Source organism: Panthera tigris, chromosome C1, assembly GCF_018350195.1.
Source record: "Panthera tigris isolate Pti1 chromosome C1, P.tigris_Pti1_mat1.1, whole genome shotgun sequence".
Taxonomy (NCBI): Eukaryota; Metazoa; Chordata; class Mammalia; order Carnivora; family Felidae; genus Panthera; species Panthera tigris.
In genome coordinates this window covers 185,064,875-185,085,054 of record NC_056667.1, presented here as the reverse complement: position 1 = coordinate 185,085,054, position 20,180 = coordinate 185,064,875, and the positions used below count along the sequence as shown (strand labels likewise).

At 42.2% G+C, this 20,180-nt stretch overlaps 1 protein-coding gene and 1 pseudogene across 1 annotated transcript in view; both read right to left on the bottom strand.

Moving 5' to 3' along the window:
* LOC102967431 (aldehyde oxidase 2) overlaps positions 1-6,927 on the bottom strand; it is a 92,388-nt gene extending 85,461 nt beyond the window's left edge. Inside the window, exons 1-5 of the mRNA XM_015541013.2 lie at positions 6,862-6,927; positions 4,872-4,929; positions 3,286-3,382; positions 1,910-2,018; positions 201-327 (exon numbers count right to left, since the gene is read on the bottom strand). Coding sequence (XP_015396499.2) covers positions 201-327; positions 1,910-2,018; positions 3,286-3,382; positions 4,872-4,929; positions 6,862-6,915 — 445 coding nt within the window. The 5' untranslated portion in view covers positions 6,916-6,927. The remainder of the gene's footprint in view (positions 1-200; positions 328-1,909; positions 2,019-3,285; positions 3,383-4,871; positions 4,930-6,861) is intronic.
* An 8,022-nt stretch (positions 6,928-14,949) lies between these two features.
* LOC102949224 overlaps positions 14,950-20,180 on the bottom strand; it is a 67,862-nt pseudogene continuing 62,631 nt past the window's right edge.

The window sequence follows — 20,180 nt, the reverse complement described above, 5'->3', positions numbered from 1 at the left end:
CACAGTGTGTTCCATGCAGGCCTCTCCAACAAGTGCTCTGCCATTCTTCCCTGCTCCTGGGTGAGTTGTAGCTACTTTAGAAACAACCAGGGGGTTCCCTGAGCAGGGCTGGGATGACTTGTGAGAGGGCTGGAAGAGCCTGGGGCATGTTTCCCACCTGGCCTCAGGCAGGTGGTGGGTTTTTTCCATGTCAGACCTACCCCCCAGGGCTTCCATGAGCTGCTCCTCTGAAGGCTGTAGGTGGTTCCTAAGCAGTGTGTACATGGACATCACCATCCCAGGGGTGCAGAATCCGCACTGGGTGCCGTGGCTCCTGGCGATCCTCTCCTAGAAGGACACATGCATGGTCACAGGTTTCTGCTGTCAGCACCCCTCACCGAGGTCCACACCTGGTACCTCTCTTATCATGGTCAAACCCAGTCCCTAAGCAGTGCACTCCTCCTCTTGCCCAGAGATGGCCAGCGTCCCCTTTCCTATGCTGCTCTGGTGGAAGTGACTCGGAAGCCATATTCTATCGTCACAATCATCTCTCAAGCTCAGATGCTCAGATACTTCTAACTGGGAATTAGCAGTGTGCGGCTTCTATTCCTAGAGTGAGAATTCTCCAGAAATCAGTAATTACAAGGAAAGTATGTTTAAGTTTCAAAAACAAGTTTCTTGAACACCTCTACGTTTTGCCCAGCTTAATTCTGACCATGGAGCTGCCTCTTTTTGATTAATTTGGAGACTATTTACTGTTGACCTCACTTTACTTCTTTAAATTCTTTTGTGTTGGCTCAAAAGGAGTTCTACTTTCAAAGATCCAAGGTTTTGGTCTGTGTCCTAGATGCTTGCTATTTAAAGTGTAGCCTATGGACCAGTGGTGTTTGTTCCACCTGGGAGCTTGCAGGAAGTACAAAACCTCAGGCCTCTGCTCCAAACTTCCTGACTCAGAATCTATATTTTTAACAAGTTCCCAGATGATTCTTTACACATTAAAATTTGGGAAGCCCTGCTCTAGATTTCAGAGTGTAATCCTCTCTGATCTCCCTAGATAGTCTAGTAAATTCTGCTGGGTCCTTTGCCTTTGTTGACCTTTCCTGGAATTGATTCTCATGTTTTGAAACCCAGAGACCCTCTGGGCTCCTCCTGCCTGGAAGGACTTGTAGTATTGGTGGATCTGGACCTATGATTTTCCAATTCTTTGTCTCCATTCTTTGTGACAATGACAGAGGAGTCAGTGTGTTTTCTGCCAATGCATGTGACAGTTCTCTTAAAACCAGCCTCTGTGTCCCAGCTTCAAGTAAAATTTGGAGAGGGGCACCTGGGTGTCTCAGTTGGTTAAGTGTTCAACTCTTGATTTCAGCTCAGGTCATGATCTCATGGTTCATTTGGATCAAGCCCCTGTCAGGATTGGGACACAAGTCTGCTTGGGATTCTCTCTCTCCCTCTCTTTCTGCCCCTCCCCTATGTGCTCTTACTCTCTCTCAAAATAAATAAACAAACTTAAAAAAATGATTGTGTTTGTGGTCTGGTATAGTCAGCCTTGGTTCTAATTTTACTCTTAAGACCTCCTATGCCACAGGGAATAATCCTGAGTTTTATCTTGTTTGCCTCTGACATTTTAGCCTATGAATAATATCTTTTGTACAATATTTATTCCAGCCTATAGTTACATAGTTATTAATCAATGTTTTGATAATCCTGCTTATCATTCAAGTGGAAAAAGTAAGAAAAAAGATGATCATCTAATAAAATGTGGATGGATTTCCAGCTTTCTTTAAATCACTTAGATGTTATTATCTTGATCAATATGCATCCAAAGCTTCTACTTACCTGATCACAACCTAGAAGCTCCAGGCAGCACAGTCAACACTGTGTTGGTTAAAAAGAAAAAGTTAAGAATGAGAAAATTACAATGTGCTCTTACCTGCACAGGGTGAAGCCTGGTGTTGACACTTCCAATACCTTCTACAGTGGTGACAGCAGCCCCATACAGAGAGCAGATGGGCACCAGACATGCAGTAATGGAGAAGTGTCTTCATATGAGGAATAAAAGGAAAATCAAGGAGTGTAACACAGTTCTTCCCTTTTGGGAAGCAAGAAGGACATCAAAAAAACCAAAAGAAAATAAAACAAAAAACCAAGCCTATCATTCAGCCTCAGGGATGGGGAACTGAAGGGGAGACAGGGAGGATGAGTTTAGAATCCTCTCTGCTGACCCTGTACTATCTGTAAGAATTGGGGATTCTTAGAGGGAACTTGGGCATTCTGAACTTCAGAAAAACTTAAAAAAACTTTTTAACATTTATTTATTTTGAGAGAGAGGGAGAGAGGGAAGGATAGAGAGAGAGAGAGAGAGAGAGAGAGAGAGAGAGAGAGGGAGAGAGATAGGGAAAAGCAGAGAGAGAAAGAGGGAGAGAGAATCCCAAGCAGGTTCCATGCTCATCTAGGAGCCTGACTTGGGGCTCAATCCCATAACCATGAAATCATAACCTGAGCCAAAATCAAGAGTCAGACACTCAACTGACTAAGCCACCCAGGTGCCCCTCAGAAAAACTTTCTAAGTCCAGAACAGACTTACTTGGCCCTGGACACAATGGGAGAGGATTCAAGTTACCAGGAGTATAATTGGACCTCAACTAGTATTCATTAGGCTATTGACCCCATAAGAAATTAAAGGCATACTTATGTCTTTTATGTCTACATTTGAGATTTTTTTTTCTTTTGCTTGTTAATTTAAAACTCTTTGGATAAGGTCATTCAACAGTGGAATGGAGTGTGTTCTGAGACCATTTCTTGATTTTTTGGGGCTAGTGGATCTGGGAGCAGCCCAAATCCTGGAATCCAGCTCTTAATTAAAGGATGCAACCATGAGCCAGGTCTCTGCTCTGCAGGGTTGGTCCAGCCCAGCAGAAGAGGCATTATCTTCAGAGCCAGAAAATGTGGGTTCAAGTCCTTGATCTACAACCTTGTATGACTTTGAACAAGTCACTTCATCTCTTTAAGCTTCAGTTTCTTCATCTGTAAAATGAAAGATTTGCCTAAATTGGGGTTTCTTAACCTGGGATGCATAGATGGGCTTTAGGATGTCTGTAATATTCCTGAAAGTGTGTGCAAAATATAATTAGTTTATGTACCTTCTGAGTAGGGGGCTCAGAGCTTTTACCAGATTTTCAGAGGGGTTGAAGATCTAGAAAGGGTTAGAATCACAAGATCTTAGGGATCTTCTGCTCTGGGATGAGAATACAAGCCTGGCAAAGAAACAAAGGCCACTTCTGGCCTCTGAGCTTCTGGGTAGGATACCTTATCTTCGCAGACACTGGGTCATGCTTGGACACCATCACAGTACAGGCACCGCAGCCTCCTCTTCCACAGGCATACTTGGTTCCTGTGAGGCGTACTAGAAGGGGGTGGTCAAGGAAAAGATGCCACATGGATATGTTACCCCCATTATAGCCGCCTCCCTCAGGTGTTGCTAGTGAGGAAGGTCTTTGGGGGGTGAAGGACAGGTCTGAGAAGTCATTCGCCTGCCTCCAGCTCTCAGGCCACTCTAGATCTTATTAGCTGTGTGATACTGAACATATTAACCTTTCCCTGCCCATTTTCTCACTTGCAAAGAGGGAAAAGTAATAGTTACTTTATATTCATAGGCTTATCATATACATCTTGTAGGATGATGGCTGTAAAATTCCTTTGAAAAGTCCTATTTCATTATAGGTATTCTGGGTTCCAATCATGTAACTGGAAGAGAAGATCTTATTTTTAGCAGTTCAATGAATTGCTAGTTTTGTCCATTTGTATTGCATTTGAAAACAAATGAGTGAGCCTTTGGAGAAAACTCCCATCCTTACCTTCAGATCCCACCTGGAGTGTCCCTCTGCTCTCCCTTGTTCTGAGTCCAAGCTCAAATCCAGGCTCAGTCTCTGCGCCTCTCTATTTAGTCATCCTTCTCCCTAATTGTGGTCCATTTCCACCCAGTTTATGAGATTGGATATAATTCACTAGACTGGCTACAAAGATTTCAGAATCACTGACTTTTTTTTTTTTTAAGCCATAGGGCTTGTTCACCTAAATTAAGTCATAACCTCAGATGTTTATCAGAGAGGACATGTCAATAAGTGGAATAAGCTGGAGTGTAACTGGAGAGCTTGTGCCCCTTTCTAGACAGTCCCTATTCCAGTTGGCTAGACTGCTACCCACACACGAATGACTATTTGCTTATTTTTCATGAGAAACTGAGAAATGTTGATTTTCTAAAATATGAGATTTCCTCATTTTCAAACATCGACAACTAATTAAAAACCATGTGGGCTTTTAAACAAAACTTGTCCATGGGTTGACTCCACCAATTTATAATTTCTTCCATTTCTTTATTTACTTTTTGGTTTTTCTGAGAGATATATTAGACCTACCAATGAAAATGGTTGTCATTATGAAGATCTAAATTTCAGAATATAAAATGGTAGGGAACATCTGCCATAAGAAAATGGATATAGGGAAAGGCAATCCTTTCCTATGACACATGCTCTTCCTGAATCTGGAGGATGTGGTTTCCCTCCAGGGCATGGTACATGCAACACAAACCTCTATTATATAACCACCCTCCTGGGAATTTGGAAAGCCCTTAAAAGAATAATTAGTGCTGAAGTAAAGAGCTTAGCTTCCATTTCATTGCTATTAAATCGAGATATAAGAAGCTCTGGGGAAACTTCATCCTCTCCAAATAGCCCAATTAACTTAATATCCTTAAAACCATTGCCAAAAGCAAAGAGAGAAGGGCCAGTGGGGCTGACTGGGGATGGAGAGGGTAGATTAGTTTTCACAATCACAGCAGGCCTAGAGTTTTAAGGCAAACATAGACACTGCCCAGACTTTGATCAAAAGGGTCCAGTTCTTTCGTAGAAAGTTCAGCAGAGTGACTTCTGGGTCCGCATTCCTCTCTATCACCTGCATAGGAAACAGAAAAGAGATTATTATGGGGATCAAATTGGTGACCCAGTGGAATGTCTGCAATGGCCTGCTAATGATTTAGGGACCAGGGCATAATACTTTCATTGCCTTTTTTTTTTGTTTTTGTTTTTGTTTTTTTTTTGTAAAGGCAAATGAATTTCACATACATGACAGAGCTGGAGACTCACCAAGAAAGTGGCACAACAATGTTTTTATATGTGATTAGAGTGGGGAGCCACCCCTGGGTAAGCCACTCTTGGGAGCTGTATTCTTCATGTTTTGCTCCACCATTTGTTTTTGTGGAATTTCCAACTCAGTCTTTTTTACTCTTGGAATATTTTAAATTGGGGAGAGACTTGGATGGTGTGTGTGTGTGTTTACAATGAAGGGTCCTAGAAGGAAGAAGTCTGGATAGGAAGGGTTTCTCATCTGGCACCTCTGAAACACCTCCAGCAGGGACTACATTTGATAACATGAGGGATCTCAAGAGTTGGTAGCAGAAAGGGGAGGTGGGGAGAGTTGCTGTCATCCTCAAGGGATCTCTGAGTGTGCTAGTCCCTTCAGGCAGAGAGGCTGATGGTGAGACTTGTTGTCCAAGCTCAGGACCCAGGGTGCCTCTGGTGGAACACTAGAATTCCTACCTCCCTTTCCTTGACAAGTGGGGGATTATCACTCAGAAGCCTGGAGGGATCATCTCTGGTGCTTCTTTCCCATTTGCTCATTTTGTAATATTTCCTTTGACTTTACCTTTGAGTTTCCTGCAAACACCTTAGCCATTCTGTTGCACCAGAGGAAAGGAAGAACAGTGAGCTATTCATATTAGGTTCTTCCTTTCTCCCCAGAAGAAAAATATGAATTTCTGTAGATCCCAAAGAACAACTTTGGGCTCGTGACTCAGAAGGGGCTTGGAACAGAAAATAGAGGTAGAAGCCTCCAAAGTCTAGGCCAGTGGAACAAATGAGTTAGGACTCAGCTCTGGAAAGCAGGTTTGGAAGAATGTATGGTGGCTGCTGGCTGTGGAGACTGGAGACAGGAGACAGAGTTACAAGGGACATGATGAGAACTTAGAGGCTCTCTGTTCTATTTCCTTTCTTGGGATGGGAGGGTGGACATGGAAAAATCCCAGTTAGGTTTGTGGGATCGGGTAGCCAAGGGGCCTTACAGGAGGTGGAAAGATGCCAAAGAAGCCATATGCCTTGGGAACTACATAATGGTTCCTCTGATGGAGAGACTGAGGCTCATGAGCAGAGAGGGCACTGAGGGTCAGCCAGTGGCCTGTGTGGACTAGTGGTGAGAACCAAAGAGGGGATTCTAGGAGAAAGTGACACTGGAAGAGCCCCTCTTCTTGTCACATATGTTCCCCCTAGAACTTAGTCACAACCTGGGAAAGAGGGGATGGATTGAAAATTGACTGCAATTACATTTCGACTAATTCTGATTAATGGAGTCTCAACAGAAAAATTAAGTTGATAAAAACAAAGGAAGCTCTATTTCTGGTCATCCTGAGTTTGAGGATCAAGATATGTTACTAGATACAGTGCTTCCAGTATATCAAGCCCAGTGCTAAGTGCTTTATAAGGGAAAAGGGGGTTCCTAGTCAATAAAAGGAGCATTTCTCTTTTAATCTTTTTAGGAAGTAGATTCTAGAGCTAGGTAGTCTGAGGCTCAGGGAGGTGAAGTAACTTGCATAAAGACATACAGTAAATGCAAGAGCTGGATTGGAACAAGACTGCTTGATGCCAAGGCGTATGTGATTAACCCTAATGCTTTACCACCTCCCCATATTCTCAGAAGCCGAGTCTTGGCTGAGTGGGGAAGAGGCCAAATTAGTATGGGTTCTTCACCCCTGGCTTCTTGTCCCTGACTGGACAAGAATTCCCCTCAAGCTAGTAGTCTCTGCAAGCCACAGTAGTATCACCCAACACTTACCTTCCTCCCATTCACAAAGAAAACCAAGTCATCTGATTTCGGTGGGCAAGACATTGCACCTATAAATAAGTTTCACCTTATAACTCTAGATGCAGATGTTCTTTGGCGCCAGAGAAATGAAAATATAGCACTAAGCAACAGAAATCCCTCTCCGTGCAAGAGCAGGCAGCTCAGAGCCCCAGAGAGCAGGGCAGGGGGTGGAGACTCCCTTGCTTTGTGGCCTTTTAAGTCTAGGGCACCTGTGTGGCCCAGCCTCTCTTATTCTGCTTCCCACCAATCCTGGCTTCGAAGCTCACTCCATGCACAACCCACCCCTCTTCTTGCTTTCTTGTAAGTTGGAGGGCTGTAGTGTGAAGAACCATAAGCAACCATCTAAACTTAAACCTACTCTGCACACTGTCTCCGCCCCGGGAATATATTCTGGATAGATTTCCTTCTTCTCAAAGAGAGCTAGAAGTGGGCTTTCTGAGAGCTTGCACTTTTCCAACTTTTTTCTTATTTGAGCTCAGAAGTGTCCTCATAGGAAATCATATGGATAAGTCTATTCTGTGTCCTAAAGTGGAGGTGTGAGGTGCCACAACCACCCAGCTCCTCTATACTCTCCTTACTTCCTCCCCACCCACAGGATTGCTTCACTGGAAAAGGGTGACATAGTCAAGGCAATCACTTTGCAAAATGAGACGCAGATATGTGAGATCGGTAGCTCAGGGTCACATAGAAACTCAAGTGGCAAAGCACAAACCAAAACCAGGATCTCCTGGCTTAAGTAACCTTAAGTGTATAGATAGATTCTTTAATAAAAAGAAAAATATCATTTTTGATCTTTCTGAACATCTCCAGTTAGATATTAGGGGATAAAATCAAGCAGTTCTTGTTCTTTCAGGTAATGTAATGCCAAGACTTGGCCTCACATATGGGTAAAGCAGGTAGCTGCTCAAGTGGACTGGTTTCAAGAGAGGAGGCAAGACCTCTCTGCTCCCCAAAGCTTCCTTCACAAGTGCGTGGAGGCTTGGCACACCATTGTTAGAGTCAACTCTTTGTGTTAAGATGACCTTACCTTGTGACAGGGCTCAGGCCAGAGATGGCAAAGACCTAGCATCCTCTTGACTTGGTTAACTGAGGAAGATCCTCTTTCCCACTCGGTTCACATGTGGCTTCATGATCCTGTCCACCACAGAGTTAGTCCAGAAACACTCTTAATCAAATGGAGTTGGAAGTTTCCAATTTTGTTTACAATTCTTCTTCTTTTTTTTTAAGCTTATTTATTTATTTTTGAGACAGAGTCAGAGAGAGAGAGAGAGAGAGAGAGAGAGAGAGAGAGAGCAAGTACAAGTGGGAGAGAGGCAGAGAGAGAGGGAGACACAGAATCCGAAGCAGACTCCAGGCTCTCAGCTGTCAGCACAGAGCCCGATGTGGGGCTCAAACCCATGAACCATGAGATCATGACCTGAGTTGGAGTTGGATGCTTAACTGACTGAGCCACCCAGTTGCCCCTCTTTACAATTCTAATGCCAAGGTTCCAGGCATATCTGTCTTCCTACACCTGTGGAGATGAGTGTCTCCACACGTGTTTGGGTGCGTATGCAGGTGTTTCACATGTGTTAAAAAGCTGTTGAATAAACCCACAACAGGGTCATGAGAAGAGATGTTGGGGATCATGCTGTGAATTAGGTATGACCTTCAGATCAGTCTTTTTGATCATGTCACTCCTGCTAAAAATACCCTCAGTAGCTGTCTGAGACCTGGAACATAAGGTCCTAACTCCTTAGCCCACGGTGCAAAGCCCTTCATAGTCTGTCTTTGTTTCTGATCTGAGACTCTTACTCTTCAAAAAAGTCTCATGCTCCAGCCAAACTACTCCTCTCATCATCCTTCTTCTGCTTAAACGTGGCATTGCTCTACTCAAAACCTTCCAAAGGTGGTTATGGCCTCCCACAGCACTTAGCAAAACCCCATATGCTTTCCACGGAGGCCCCATGGGACAGGACCGGACCTGCTCACCTCTCCAAGTGCATCTTCATCCCCTTTTTCCCTTGTTTGTAATCCCTGGTGCATTGGCCTTTCCCTGCTTCTTGAGTGTGTGGAAGTCTTTCCTGTCCTAAGACCTTGGAGCGTGTTATTCATTCAGCCTCAACCTCTCTTCTCTTAGACATTGGCATATCTGATGCCTTCTTGTTATTTGGGTTTGAGCTCTTCCCTGATCACTCAGTCTGCAGCAGCACTTCTGGCACTCTCTTTTCTACCCCGCTGATTCATTCTCTCCATTGCACTTGTTACTACCCGATATGGATACTTGTTCACCTTTCTATTTGCTTTCCCCACTAGAACTTCATCTCCATGAGGTTACAAACATTACTTTCAATGCACCACTGTATCCTCAGGCCTAGAACGAGTAAATTGCCATAGAGTAAATGCCCAGTAAGTATTTGTTAAGTGGCTGAAGAAGGCTCTTCCATGTCTGCAATCATAGCAACCCTATTCCTACCCTGTTGAGATTGCCCTCCCTCCCTCCATCTTTATCTACCATCAAAAAATAGATTTAAAATCCTTTCTCTTCTTTCTGTTAATTCCAAAAGCAACTCAGATCCAACCAACTGCTTCTTTGCCTTTCACTTAATACACCAGGAACCAGGAAACTAATCTCTTAACTGCCACTAATAGTTGGTTGTCTATTCAATGTTTATATCTCACTTTCCCAATTAGGTAGTAAGCTCTTAGTTAGAATAGCTGGTTGTATCCCCCACAGTGCTCAGCATGAATGACAACTTGTTTATTGCAGGGGCTAATGTATGCTTGATTGATGACCTAAGACACTTTTTAGTGAAGGAGGGAGGCATTAGTAATCCATTCATTCATTCACCCAGTATGTACTGACATATCACTAAATATTTATCATTGTAAGAAGCAAGAAACATGGGAATTAGCTTTGATTTGGGGAGGGGGATAAAGGAAGGCCTGAGGAGGGGACATCTAGTCCTGACAGATGAGGAGGAGCTGATTCTGTGAGAGCTGGGAACGGAGGAGAGGCAGCCTGGGGAGAGAAAAAGTAGAGACTGAGGCCTTTCCGTTTAAGGGAAGGGATTGTTTTTCAGGATCCACAGCCCATTCACCACCTCACTCTGCCCCTAAAAGAGGGAAATTAGTGAACACCGAGAATTCGCAATTCCCATTTACAGGAGCACGGACTCTGTCAATGAAAAGCAAGGATCATGGGGTTTCAAAATACTTAGAGGAATAAATGCTTCAGAATCAACATAAAATACAAGTGTTTAACATAGAGGAACAGTTTTAGAGTACTAAAGTGTGATTATGGTATTAGATTCAGAAGATATAAAAGTAATTTGGATTATAGAACCAAATACATTAATTGCTGGGAAACTGAAATCTGACCTTGAATGGCTTCAGAGAGGTATTTTTCAAACTTGTTTCAGCCAGGGAAACTTTTGTTTGAATGAAATCTTATAAAGCGTAAACAAATTAAACAAAAAGGTTACTGCTTAGCCCAGAGGGCTGGGGGTGAGGCCTGAAGTCCTCTGGTTTTCTCTCTCTCAGAAAGCCCAAGGGCTCTGGGGAGCTCATCAGAAAAATGACTCACTGCAGAGTGAACAAAAGGTTGCCCACAGTATGAAGGTAGCAGGAAGTCTTTGCAAGGTTTTCTGACCCTTAGATCTTATTCAAGACAAAGGGAAAAAAGCCACCACAGTTTTTTTCCTTCTTGTTTTCCTTTAATGAAAAGGGAAGGCTAAATGTCTTCACGTTTAAATGGATTATTCTGGTAAGTGAAAGAAACCTGACATATACTGACTCATGTGCTTGAGGTTTGTTATAAAAATACACTTAAGAGTTACATCAAAAAATCCCTGTTACCCAATGGAAGAATTAATATTCTCAGTGACACCACCCTCCCCAACAATCCAAACAAACCTATTTCTGGGAAAAAAAAATGCAACAAATCCTGGTCACAGATGTAAATGGAAAAGTACTGGCCATGGCTTCAGTGTCCCTAGGGCACTGCCTTCTGTGGTGAGCTCTTTAAAACCCAAAGGTAGAACACAGTCAAGCAGACTGATAATGGGGCACTTTCAGGACTCCTGACTTCGTCATTAAACATCTATATTCCAGACCCTCTATTCTCAACTGTTTTGACTATGAGGTCCTTTCCCCCCCTCTCCCAGCTCCCATCTCTAGATCAAGGCACCTGAAGATTGCGTTTCTGGTGAGCACCTGCTTCCTGGCATCTAACTTCTGGCTGCCACAGAGAAGACAGGAGACTCACAGCTTCAGGTTTCTGAGAGGGAAGAAGGGCAATGGGGACCATGTAAGTGGAGCAAAATACCCTCTTCCTGCCTGGATAAAGACCACCCTATCTGAGGAAAAGGATCAAACAGTAAAGTAGCTCAGATAAGAAGGGTAAAGAGGAGAGGAAATCTAAGAGCTTAGGGCAGGCTTTTAGGGAAGTGTAATATAAATGCTAGAAAGAGTCATATAGTGAAAAAAATTCAATTAATGGTGTAAACTAAAATACACAACAGCCTCAACAGCTTAAGGGTTGGGGGGTTGCTGGGGAGAGGGGAAAGTAGAAGGCACTGAAGTCATTTCACTAGGGCAAAGGGTGGAAATATGGGGACAGTTGGAGCAGGAGACCAGGAGAGTAATTTTTCATGGGGGAAATATTTGGTGTCTTGTTTTCAAATAGTAGTAGAGAAATATGTGTCTGTTTATTAAAGTGAGTAAATGGAAAAGTAAACTCATGGTAAAGTAGAACTTCAAAATTAAGAGAAGAAATGGAGGGGTGTTTGGGTGGTTCATTGGGTTAAACGTCCGACTTCTGCTCAGGTCATGATCTCACAGTCTGTGTGTTTGAGCCCTGCCTGGGGCTCTGTGCTGACATCTCAAAGCCTGCTTAGGTTTCTGTGTCTCCCTCTCTCTCTGCCCTTCCCCTGGCCGCTCTGTCTCTCTTTCTCAAAAATAAATAAATAAAAAAAAGAACCAGCTGGTTGTCCCTGAACAAACCAGCAAAAATAATGAAAAGGAAGTTTAAGACACTTAAAGTATACTTTATATTATGTTTATGTTTAAGATACTTTATATTAAGTATATGACACATGATACTGTTAAAAAATAAAAATTCAACCCAGTAAATGTAAAGATCTAATTGGCTTTATGCAACACTCTATGAATGGGGCAGCATCCTATCTAGCAAAGGAAGGGAGCTCCCTCAGGGTCTGCCTCAGGGGCAGAGAGCCTCTTTCCTCAAGGTCTTGCAGGGGGGTCAGGGGATGGAGGCAGCCCCGCAGTGACTGAGTGCCATGGGGTACAGTGGGGGTACACAGGCCTGTCTCTTACAGCCTAAGTGGGACCAGTTGGTGGAGATAGTGCTTGCTCCAAGGCTCCTGCTGGGTTCCTGATGCCTTGGGGGTCTTGCTCGACTTCTCCTTCTGCCCAATTCTGCTTCTTCAGCCTTCCTGTGCCAGGTGTCGATCCCTGAAAACATCCTGCTCCCCATACTCTGTCTCAGCATCTGCTTCCAGAAAACTCATCCTGTGGTTCCACGTGTTCTGATAGTGTGAGGAATTTGGCCATTTTACACCATTGTGCAGAGGATTTAAAGACTTTTTCTTAAAAGAAACAACATGGCATGTAGCTGGCTCAGTCAGGTAAGCATTCAACTCTTGATTTTGGTTCAGGTCATGATCTCACAGTTCATGAGTCCACTTAGGATTTCGCTCTGTCAGCATAGAGCCTGCTTGGGATTCTCGCTCTCCTCTCTCTCTCTGCCCCTCCCCTGCTCATGCTCTCTCTTTCAAAATAAATAAATAAAACTTAAAAAAAGAAAAAGAAACAACATAGATATCCCAGCCCTCCTGTCCCAGCCCTCTTTTTGACCTCTCCCATTTCTAACACTTGAGCATATGTGATTGTCTTCAGGTTCAAGACACTGAACAGAAATCAAGTCCCTCCCCACTACTATTCACTCAGCTCCATTTGCCCAGTGTTTTTGTAATCTGGCACAAGACTGTTCTGTCATAAGCTTTTGGTCCAGAAGAAGTAAGACATCCTTGGCCCCATGGGTCAAAAGGAGCAAGGTGGAGCACAGGGAGTGTAGACAGGCCACACGGTATTTCTCTTCTGACAAACTTTTATTGAACCCACAATTAAGCAATAGCCCCGGTAGGTTTCTAAGTAACAAGAAATTGCAGTTTTGCCCAAAGATAATAATTATTATGTGCTTTTATCACTGAAAGGGCACTTCACCATTTATGGACCACTGGTTAAAAAGATCATACTTTACAGTTCTGTGTAACTCTCACTGTGATAACACTTTAAAATTAGATAGTCAATAATTAAATTTTAAGATATTTATGTAAATTAATAACATGGATTAAGTTTTATGATAGATACTAAAAACTGTCAAATTTTAAGGACATTACAATATTAATCCTATGTTTGAAAACTGCTATCCTATAAAATGTGCTATTTTTGTAAATACTTTCTCCCCAACCCCAATTCTTCAAGTTAATTAAGTACTACTTAAATGATCAGACTTATTTTATAAAAATTCAATTTCTTTTTTTTTAAAGTTTATTTTATTTTGAGTGTGAGAGAGAGAATGCACATGCACGCAAGAAGGGGAAGAGCAGAGAGAGATCCCAAGCAGGCTCCACGCTGTCAGCACAGAGCTTGACACGGGACTCCATCTCGACCTGAGATCACGACCCGAGTCGAAATCAAGAGTCAGAGGCTTACCCAAGTGTTTTCAGAGGCTTTGCCCACACAATCTATGAAATGTAATACGTTTAAAATTAACTTGCATCTGTGACAAATGTGTCCTCCTACTTTACTGATGGAAAAATATACCAGTAACCCTATTTTTGCTGTTATGTCTGGCACAATGAGTCTGTGTGGGTTGGGTTCTAGGAAAACTAGATTATTGGGTAAATTCAGACATTTAAAAATATATGTACACACACAGACTTCTCTTAGAATAAGAGACACTGACTGAGAGACTTTTCTTTGGAAAGAGGCTTTTCCTTTCCACTGCCAGCCTTCTCTTCTTCCAATCTGGTCTCAACACACATAAACAGTCATGCACGCTACTTCTTCCAGCACAAAATTACTATTAATAAACACAGAGTTTACCATCTAGCACACAGATCACAAGTGATTTAGTTTGTTTATTTGTGTTTCAAACCTCATAGGGACTGAACACCTTCTCTGGCATAACCCTGAATTTCCTTTGGAAAATGCAATGTAACGTAGCGAAGAAATAACTGAAAAAAAAAAACCCAGTATTTTTGTGTTCCTCTGAAATGGCAAAAGGAATGTGGTGCTGATTTCATCTATTAGACACCAAACCAAATCAAGGTGATTTGAGATCACTGTTTTACTCCGTATGGTTTTCCAGAAGAAGACACTATACCACTAGCATGGCTCATGGCAGATGAGGACCACCTGGAGGCTTTGGATGGTTTACATCCGTAAGCCTCATCTAAACAGGCCATATGGGAGTGGCAGGAACCCGAAGATGGTGGTAAGGCTTGCAGTGCTGGAGATCACAAGAGCCAATTACAGACATCTCTTCCAATCCCATGTTCAGAGACCTCATCGTTGGTGGCTTGGAGTTGGCCAAGGTGGGTGTACTTACACCATGGAGATTGGCAAACATTATAAGCCATGCATTTTTCAGGCAAGCTGGTTATTACAACCAAACCTTTGGCTTTGGGGATCCAATCCTGAGAGTTTTGGGGTGGATGATTTTAGGAGTCAGCAGATTTCTGAAGAACAAAGCATGAGCATTTTCTTCAGTTGTTCCATGGTAATGAAAACCCTACCATGTTTTAAAATCATGATGCTGTAGATCTTCAGTATAATCCAAATGAAAAGAAGAATTTTTGATTCTAAGCTTCCTTATATTTTTGGTGTAAATTTGCATCCTAAAACATAATAATGCAGTGACCTAAACCACAGAGAATAACCGAAAGATACTAAAATTATCTTTGACAATTGGGTGCCAACCTACATTTTGCTCTGGTTTGAAAATTTTAAGGTCAATCATGTATTCTTTCATTTTCTAAGAACAACATAGGATTAAGACACATGGATAGACTAAGGTATAAATGTTGAAGGATCATCTTTAGGAATCTAAAAAAGATCAAAAGAAGGAAGATAATAAAATTCTGTTATATAAAAAACTTGTAATTCAGAAGAAAAAAATTTAAGGTTTCTTTTTTTAATTTATTTTTGAGACAGAGAGAGAGAGAGAGAGCATATGCACAATTGGGAGAGGGGCAGAGGAAGAGGGGGGACAGAGGTCTGCACTGGCAGCAGAGAGCCCAATGCAGGGCTCAAACTCATGAACCATGAGATCACGACCTGAGCCAAAGTCAGATGCTCAACTGACTGAGCCATCCAGGCACCACAGAAGAAGAATTTTTTTTTTTTTTTTTTTTTTTTTTTAAGAACAAGTCAGGGGCACCTGGGTGGCTCAGTCAGTTGAGTATCTGACTCTTGATTTCTGCTCAGGTCATGATCTTATGATTGTGAGATCAAGCCCCATGCCAGGCTCTGCACTGGGCGTGGAGCCTGATTGGCATTTTCTTTTTCTCTCTCTTTCCCTCTCCTGCTTTCTCTCTCTCTCTCTTTCAAGATAAATAAACTTTTAAAAAAAGAACAAGTTGATGTCCATTTTATTATCAAAATTATATAGTTTTTTTGTTTCTTTCAATCCTTGAGACATAAATCTTTTTATCCTTATAAACTTCTTATGTTTGGGATAAGATATGTCTTATTCAGAAGCCCTGTAATTGCAATCTAATTTTATACTAGAGCCTCATTTAGGGTTGCAGTAAGCATTTCCATATAGGAATAGTCCCTGAGGATAGTTTTAGACATATTTCAACAGATGGAAAATGAAACTGTGTCATTAGTGTGTCATTACAAGGCATATCGAAGAGTGCCAAGTGACTTGATATTTTAAGTTAAATTATTTTTATTAGTTTGCTTAACAAATACTTTCTGAATAACTGACCAGATCAGATATTCATTTAACCTAATTTGGTTATTAAGGTAATTAAAATACCGTATCAACTTCTTTTTGATAAAATGTTTCAAGAAATAAGCTACCATGTCCATTTGCTACTAGCACTGGCTCATTTGAGTCTGATTTTCTTTGAGGTCTAAAACAAGCCATCATTTGAAGAGGTTCACTCTGCAGTTGCTTTGGAGCATATAGGTAGTAGCAGGTGAAGGCAGAGTGAGAATTTTTATTGGAAAACATGAACCTGCCCTGTGCTTTTGTCATGTTTACCAAATCCATACTAAGAACCTGGAAGTCCATGAAAGTGGTGATTACCAGAGGGACCTCTCCTCACCACCTTTACCATGTCAGTAAATTGATCCACACAAGTTACCCTAACCAACTCAGGAGTTGCTGGGCCACTCAGGGTGAAGGTCTTGGTCAGCCCCCTTTCTTTATGGGCAGCAGTGACTGCATTCATATATGGTCAACAACACGGAGGGTTCCAAAACATTCCAGCCTCACCCAAACCCTGAAAGGAGGGCAAAAGGCTATCAGAAATGTCTGGTTCTCCTAGGACTAATTTGTGTACAACCCCCCCCCCCCCCACACACACACACACTCTCTCTCTCTTTCTCCATCTCTCAATTCACCTCTTCTGGCTTTATAATCCTCAGAGTAGAGTATGTCTGAGTTGCCAGAACTGAATTCCCCTCACGCTGATTTGTGTATGGGGTCCTCCTCAAAGTAGCTCATGAAAATATCCCAGGACATCAGGATAGTGGGACAGCTAAAACCTCTGTTCGTCTGCCCAGGTAATGTCCTAAAGACCAAAGCCCTTGGTGCCCTCTAGAATATTCCAACTTGGGCTCCAGACCATTTATGTTTAACTCAAAACCCAAGTAAAGCAACCACAATCTTTATGGCTAAGCCTGAAAGACTGAAGTGCTTGCCTCAAGCGTGAACTGTTGAAGTCCACATGTGTGCTAACTTCCTTGGTGTGTGTTAGATGTTTCTGAATTAACCATGTGGTAACATTATATTTTGAATGATTCACCAACGCTTCTTTGTACTTATTTTTCTTTCTTTCTTTCTTCAAAGTAGTGTGGTCTGTGGTTTGTGTCCAGGCCCTTAGTGAGAGATGAGACAAAGGGTTCCAAGCAGATAAAGCCTATCTCAGGCTTTGGTTTTTACTCTGAAGCAAATGTGGAGGGAAAGGGATTGCTGGTAGAAGTAAGGAGGAGGGGGTGAGAGCAGAAAGGTCTTGTGTCCTATTTGGAGCAAACTGGCAGGGAGGTGGCTACACTCTAAAAGGCAGAATTGCACCCTATGTTAGGATGGTCTTTAGAGATTCTCCCAGTACAGAAGAATAGATAGAGGCCCTTCAGACAGGAACTCTTGCCTTCCTCCCAATCTTGACCTACATTCAAAAAAGAGAGGCAATTTCCTAGAAAACCTAAGGTTCATCTGCCATCTTTCTGGCCAGATGTGGGCTCAAAACAGAACTTAAGTTGGGGAAGTTGTGTTTTTTGTGCACTTGTGTTCAAGAGCTCTCACCATAAGTCTTTATGGGTCAGTTGAAGCCCATATGGCCCAGGGAATGTAGAGTCAATACCTCTTGTATTAGCAGCTATTAATAGCTCAGAGCAAATAGTGAGAAACTTGTTTGAAAGCCTATTCTGATTTGGGGAGAGTGTGGAAAGAGGCAGATAAACAAGAAAAAATTGAGTCCAGAGGACATGTGAGAAGGGTGAAGAAAAGAAAGTTCTGGGTGGGTGAAATTTGCCGACAATTTCAGTTTTATCTTGTGGTGGCCCTTAGCCTAATGACCCATGATGCTTGGTTCTTCCTTGACCTTTCTTGTTTGATTACATTTGTTTCATGATCTCAAGACTGAGCACCACTCTGCCATGAATTGGCTTTTCTTTTCCCTTCTCCTTTTCAATTCAAAGGAATAAGCAAATTCAGGGAACTGTTTCATTATTTCTTGAAAGAGTAGGCTGTTATAGACTGAACTGTGCTCTCTCAAAATTCATATCCTCAAGTCCTAACCCCTAGTACCTATGAATGTGACCATATTTGGAGATAAGGTCTTTAAATAGGGGTCTTTAAGGTGTGCCCAAATCCAATATCACTAGTGTCTTTATAAGAAAAGGAAATTAGGACACACAGAGAGAGACATCAGACATATGCACACAGAGGGGATGACCATGGGAGGGCACAGTGAGCTGGCTGTCTGCAAGCCAAAGAGAGGCCCGAGAAGAAATCAAACCTTGATCTCAGACTTCTAGTCTCCAGAACTGAGAAAATATATCTCTGTTGCTAAAGTCACCCAGTGTGTGGTAGTTTGTTATGGTAGCTCTACAAACTCACATAGAGGTCTTGATTTCTTACCTTGGTTGGTTAAATGACGGTGGGATTTTGGAAGTGCACCAAAGTGACACAGAGCTCTTCTGGTATATCAGTGACAGTAGGGATTTTGTAGTCATCTGGACTCTGAGAATAAAGCACACCTTCTGGAAATATTTCAGTTCTTCTATGGTATATAATCTCATGGCTTGGATAAATTCTCTTTCAATCTACAGGCAAAAATTTCACAGTTTATAAGTATATGATACTGATTGAATATATATTTCAATGTGACTGAAAATGGAGCTCCAAACCATAGTGAGTCATTCTTGACAGCCTAGCATGGATTTTATGAAGGGTTCTTCAGGGTCTGGTGTTTGCCATCCTGCCTGGCCTCATCCCTAGTTCTTGCCCAGGTGCCCCACACTTCAGGTACCCGACACTTGTCAAGTTCCAGGTAATTATCAAGCCCACTAGATTTCACTCAGATCGCCAAGTCTTTGTTTTGTTTTTTGTTTTTGTTTTTAATGTTTATTTATTTTTGAGAGAGAGAGTGAGAGACAGAGCATGAGCAGGGGAGGGGCAGAGAGACACAGAATCCAAAGCAGGCTCCAGGCTCTGAGCTGTCAGCACAGAGTCCAACATGGACCTTGGGTTCACAAACCATGAGATTATGACTTGAGCTGAAGTCAGATGCTTAACTGACTGGGCCACCCAGGTGCCTCCAGAGCTCCAAGTCTTTGTAAATGCAGTTTTTCCTGATTCTCTTCACTGCTCCTTACCTCAGCTTGTCTTCCTGGAGAACTGCTTTTCATCCTCCAAGTTCCTGTCTATTTGGAGCATGTGGATCCTCCTACCACTTCCTGGTTGGATTTAGGAAGCACTTCCTTGAGGCTCACTGAGTCTTGAACACATTCCCCCATCATGGTGGCTCTCAGAGGGCATTTTCCTTGTTTGCCTCTCTCCTCTTGCTCTCTCTCACATTTATAGACATTCTGAGGCCTTGACCTTCTTGTATTCTGTTATTAACATGTGGCCTGGTACATATTTATCTTAATAAATATCTGTTGAATTAGATGAGAATTAGCTAACATTAAAGGAACATGAACTAGAAAAATGGAACACTATTAAGTTATAATATATGGATTCTTCTCTTTATAAAATACTATGAAGAGTAGATAAATGTTAAACAAGACGTGATGAAAAAAACTTTTATCAAATTAAATATTTTTTATTAAAAGCCATTTTGAGTTCTATTTACAAACTGTTATGCTCTAAGGGGTGTCTGCCTGGAGGCTAAAAAATTGAAGGAGAGTTACCGTTTGCATTTTATTGAAATGTAAAATTAAGGAATAAGGCACACAAATTTAAAAACTGTATTTGGATATTTCCAAATGTTTGTCCCTAAAGGAAAATATCAAAGTCCAGGAGATGCAGTCTAACACACTTCTAGTTTTCTTTCCTTTTCCAGCGGGACAAATGTAGGGTTTTTCTGTCATGACATCTCCCTTTCTGCCTTTGCTTAAACAATAAAGAGGCAAGAATGAGCTGGGAGGAGGTAGAAGAAAGGGAAGGGGAGGCGACGACTGGATGAGCCATGCGAGGGTCTCAAACTTTAAAGGCTTCAGATGAATTTCAGGTGTAGGTTAAATGTGCAGATTCTGTCTCAGCCAGTTAGGATGGAACAAGTATAAGCCTGGGCTTAATTCCTGCACAGGAATGTTTCCCATAAACACTTATAAGTACTTCTACTGCAGGGTCTGAGGACCACATTTTGAGAAGCACAGAGGGATCAATAAAACTATTAGACCTTATAAAGCCCAGTGGCCAATCCAGGTAAACAAGTCTCTCAGGACTTAGGATGCTGGGAAGCTGTTGGCAGATGAAATCACCATGTGTCTGTCAAGTGCGACACCAAGCTGCTCAACCTCTTCAGCATGCTGCTCGGGTGTAC